General features: G+C 34.1%; 1 protein-coding gene across 1 annotated transcript; it reads right to left on the bottom strand.

The window, feature by feature from the left end:
* Positions 1-488: 488 nt before the first annotated feature.
* Positions 489-3,941, bottom strand: LOC141702893 (NAC domain-containing protein 21/22-like). The gene is made up of 3 exons (XM_074506494.1): positions 3,434-3,941; positions 1,774-2,042; positions 489-1,173 (listed from the first exon to the last, which is right to left on the bottom strand). The coding sequence occupies exons 1-3, from the start codon at positions 3,603-3,605 to the stop codon at positions 586-588; spliced, it is 1,029 nt and encodes a 342-aa protein (XP_074362595.1). The 5' UTR covers positions 3,606-3,941; the 3' UTR covers positions 489-585.
* Between the last annotated feature and the right edge of the window lie 1,068 nt (positions 3,942-5,009).

The following is a 5,009-nucleotide window of genomic DNA, read 5'->3' as shown; positions in this document are numbered from 1 at the left end:
GACAGACACACATGTAGAATATATAGTAAACAAAATTCTGAAACCCTGATAATAACAGGTTGGGCTCTTGGCTCAATTTGCACTTGTGGGAACTATATAACATGTTTACCCATGATTTTTCTGATCGACTGCCATCCGCTTTTGATCAACCCAACGTCCCTCCAGGAGATTTTTGCACAAAAACTTAATACATGAATGTCTAATGTTACCGTACCAGCTGTGATATCTGCGCTTATTATGCCGCTGATTATGGAATCACGATACATCACCTAATAAAGGGTAAATTCTTTAGCTCTCCCTAATCTGCACTTGTTAGGAATGGAAAAATATTGTAGATACAAGTAAATTTTACAATCGAACTCAAACATCAGAAGTAACACAGGACTACACAATTAATAAACCAGCTCACAGACTAAATTTCATCATGCATACTTAATAGTTGATATTTGGTAATATAAAGAGAAATTTATGTTATACAGTGCAGTACAGATACCAAATCTTATAATACATTACCAATATTTAAACAACTACAAGAACTAGCTAGTTCAATTATCACCTAGCTCTAGATTACACTTTTGATCAAGATCAATATTGATCATTCCAGGAGATACTTGGAAACCCTACTTCAGATAAAAAACTCTCTGAACTTCCTTCCCCGAAACTCATTGGTGAATCTTTGATCATCAACATCACGTCACAAGGAGGAGGACTATCCATACTTGTATAATCAGCATTAACATTATCACCTATCTTCGCAAGATATTGATTTATCGCCTCATCCCTAACCATTTTATTCTCGCATGAGGATGAAGTATTTGCTGAATAATTACCGAGATAATTAGCAGAACCACTACTAATTATCGGCTTGTTTTGTAGTGGTAGTTGTACATTGTTGGTGATTATTGGTAAGGTAGTTATATGGTTTGGAATTGTTTGTATATTATTAGTATTGTAAATACTGGAGAAGCAGGGCACTTGCGGATGAGAGTGACTATGGGTTTGGTTAAAACTGATGTAAGAATCCCTTAATGGAGGTAGATGACTTGATGCATGAATGTTACTGATATTTGTTTCTTGATTATACCAGCTGCCATCATTTTGTATGTCTTGTTTGGCACCATCACTAGAATCTTCTTTGTTTTTGTGAAACACTCTGCATAGTACCCAATCTTCCTGTTTGATTACACATATACAAACATCAATGCCAAACAAATTTTAGATATAAATATAAATGGTAGCAAAATGATTGACTATACAGTTAGTAAGATTAATGACATTGACACTGTGATTCGAATATATTAAGAGAAAGGGGTGGGATTCATTGGCTAGTATGTTCACACCATATCATATTTAATTTGACTAGTATGCTTAGATCTTGTTAACATCAGCAGATTTTCTTATCAATACTTGTTTATTCTAACTACCATGCTTTACATGAAGGGGATTAAGTATTATTGTGATTAGGTATTGTGTCATTCTTATTAATCACAAGTCAGCTATGTTATTTTCATGACTAATTTAGTTTTCCCACTTGCGAAGCTCACTAAGAAATAATACACTCACACTGTGTGTCTGCAAGCTAACATAATGATTCATAAAGACCATAAGCTCTAGACAAACGAAGTGGTTAAAGCTTATAATTTTACTTTCATTTGTTGAGTTCACTGGTTAACTAATTATGCTTATTAAAATCTTAACAACTAACATCTCATTATTAAAAATAAATAGTATATTATTGTCAAAGTAAAAGAAGGAAGAGGAAAAGTAACAGACCTTGGAAGAAATAGTGATTTCTGAAGGTTCTTCGAGCCGAAATTCATGCATGACCCAATTAGTTTTCTTGCCTTTAGGAGCCCTCCCTTGATAGAAAACCAATGTTTTCCTCATCCCAACCAGCCTCCTTTTCCTGCACACTGGTCTATCTTTTCCGGTAGCCTTCCAATAGCCTGAAATCGTAGCCCGGTTTGTACGTTTTCCTGTAGCATACTTTCGGTCTCTAAGGCTGTAAAAATACCATTCCTTGCCTCCAACACATGCTGACTCTATAGTATCAACACAAAACAAGTTTAGTTAGTATCTTTGTTCGCATATACAGAACAACATCAAGCATTGGTGTAACAGTGCAACGCCTGTTGGATAACTCTGAATGTGCTGTTGATGTGTTAAGTAATGTATGTCCTAATGACAAATTGCTCTGTTTATTAGGATAAAAAAATGTGCTAACTGACTAATATGTGAAATTGTAAATATAAAAAAATATCAAAATAATTACGAAGATCAACAAAGCAAGAAAAGGAATATATTAAACTCAAACAGTTACGTTAGTATCAAGAAGAGAAAATTGCAAGCAGCAGTAGATAACAGAGACTTAGCACAGCTGTATGTGATATCACTGGTAGCGACTTCTGGTATAAGACACACAAAATAATACTACTTGTTTGATATCATATTGTTCACGAACACGCACACACAAGCCAGAAATACACATATATGTGATACGACAAAAAAATCATATGGCACATATAAAAAGTTTGTGCATAGTTTGAGCGAGTGATATCAGATGATGCGACTCCAGATATAAACTAAAGGCAGCTACGTATTATTATTGTTGGAGTTTTGTTGATGAAATATTGCACTTGGACATACTGTACCAGTCTTAACTAATTTATGTGGACTATATCTAAGTTAGGTAGCTTGTAACTGTCTGTATGTGAAGAGAGGCTGGTGTGGGCACGCGCGAGTGCATGTGTCTGATTTTGTTGGTGAAAGGAGGCTTGTGTGTGTGTGTGATTTTAGTATCTAGTTGCAGATGTAGGGTGTAGGTGTCTAGTTGCGATGCTACGTGATATGACTTGATTCTTTTACTTGCTGCAATTTTCTCAGCCGTTGCAGCTACTATCTTCATTGTTATTGGCCTACACCAGTTGCACTGTCAATTTTGTGTAAAAGTATTGAATGAGATATATATGTCTACATGTGTTTCCTTCTTCCTGATGATCAAAAACTCTAATCTAACTTAAAAACTAAATCATACTTGGTCTGTACTCTGTTCAAGCGTACAACTCAAAAAAGATACACAGAACTTAGATCACCCCCTTCTTAATATAATATAATTTATAAGAACTGATTCACCTCCGATCCCATGAACTAGTAATATTATGTGCTAACACCATCAAACTCTATATTTCAGTTTTTCAGGCATCTACCAAGAAAGTCATTAATCCAAAACAATTCTGCTACTGTGCATAGACTACCATATACAAACTGAACACATGCATATCTCATAGATGGTGCATGCACTCATCCAACAAATTATCAACGACATATTGAGGAAAATCAAGAATTGTTCAAAACTAACATAAACCGCAAAATGAATTATGTGAACATAGACATGGAAGAATTAGAAATGAAAGGATAGTATAAGGATGATTACCAGGAATATCCCAGGGTTCAGATTTGTTAAGATCAACCTCGACTAAAAAAGGAGGGAGTTCGGAACGAGTGAGCTTCCTCATCAAGTAATCACAAACAAGCTCTTCATCTCTGGGATGAAACCTGAATCCTGGTGGCAACTTTGCCTCCACCATCTTCACACTGCTACTCATCCCTTCTCCTTTCTTTACACTCTTCTTAACCAACTTATACACAAACTCTCTCTAGTATGAGAAAATACACACACACACACACACTCACTCACAACTCACAACTCACAAGTACTTGTACATATACAAGTCTACAAGACTACAGCCAATGCATATATACTATTTGTTGGCGGCTTGGCGCACCCATTTTATTTATATTATATATATTATTACTAAACATACCTCATCAATATATATTGTTTATGACGCATGAGGAGTTTCAGTATGAAATGACTAATAGCAACATGTTTGGCTTAGATTAGAAAATTTGAACTGATATTTTTAAAGTAATTTTCTCTCATGATTCAAGAAAAGCTGTTTTTATTTATATATAAATAATCACATATAAATAGATAGTTCAATTGATATGTAATTGGTCTGCAACCAATCCATTAAGACCCAAAAGTGAGAAGTCTTAAATAAGCATTTCTTGTGTTAGAAACTATCAACCAACGGAATAGGAGAAGCTAGTGGCAAGTCAATCAGAAATCGTATTATTCTAGTTTAATTTTTGGCTTCACTCGCGTAAGTCATGAGATACGCAACTGTGAAATTTAGGTTGATTTGTTCCTTCTAACCAAAATCAGAGTAATAATATGATAACAACAAAAATATGGATGCACCAAATTTCATTTGACTTGGAAAACTTCAACTGTTACAGCTACTTTGTCTAATGTCTATAATAATTTATATAAGCTGTATAAATATAAGCCCCCACAATATATGTACCTTTCTTCCAAGCTATTATATTCCTTTATCTATTTTCCCTATCCTTCGTAATTTAATTAAAAATTACGCAGGTGTGATGAAATAACACGGGGTAAGATATTATCACATGACATGTCATCCACAATTCGACTTTAACATATCACGAGATTTATAAGAGGATGAATATTTTTCAACAACCCGAAATTTAACAATAAAAATGAATAACACTTGTTAATTTGTAAGCTATATTAAGCAAAATCAAGAATCGGTCTATATATTAAATGTATATGTTTAGCTTGATTTGTTAATCAAATCGTATAAATGAAGGTCTAACATTATTGGAAAAACTTGGCAGCTATATAATTACAAATCTGAGAGACTGAGATATATAACAAATAGAATTGATCAAATACATGACAAGTACACATTACAATAATTGTAGTCAGATATTGAATTATACCATAATCTCATCTTCTTCAGTGTACATTATTCCGGAATAGCTTGTTTAGCCCCACCAGCTACAAGACAATGCTAAGACAACTACTTTGATCAGAATACATCCACTACTAAAAACAAAAGAAGTGTCTACATCCTCCACTTTTTTTTTTGGGAATCTTAAGTTCCTGGTGACCCCAGAAATAGTATCTATGCTCATTCATG

The sequence above is a fragment of the Apium graveolens genome, unplaced genomic scaffold (genome assembly GCF_009905375.1).
Source record: "Apium graveolens cultivar Ventura unplaced genomic scaffold, ASM990537v1 ctg5843, whole genome shotgun sequence".
Lineage (NCBI taxonomy): Eukaryota > Viridiplantae > Streptophyta > Magnoliopsida > Apiales > Apiaceae > Apium > Apium graveolens.
The sequence above is the reverse complement of the archived record's forward strand: the minus strand, read 5'-3'. Positions and strand labels throughout refer to the sequence as shown.

What these genes read in the sequence shown, in the direction of transcription:
- LOC141702893 (XM_074506494.1), bottom strand. Translation starts at nt 3,605, where the DNA reads ATGAGTAGCAGTGTGAAGATGGTGGAGGCAAAGTTGCCACCAGGATTC. An exon ending in TGAACCCTGGGATATTCCTG is followed by an intron (nt 2,043 to 3,433) that starts GTAATCATCCTT and finishes TTGATACTATAG; the next exon opens with AGTCAGCATGTGTTGGAGGC. An exon ending in AAATCACTATTTCTTCCAAG is followed by an intron (nt 1,174 to 1,773) that starts GTCTGTTACTTT and finishes GTAATCAAACAG; the next exon opens with GAAGATTGGGTACTATGCAG.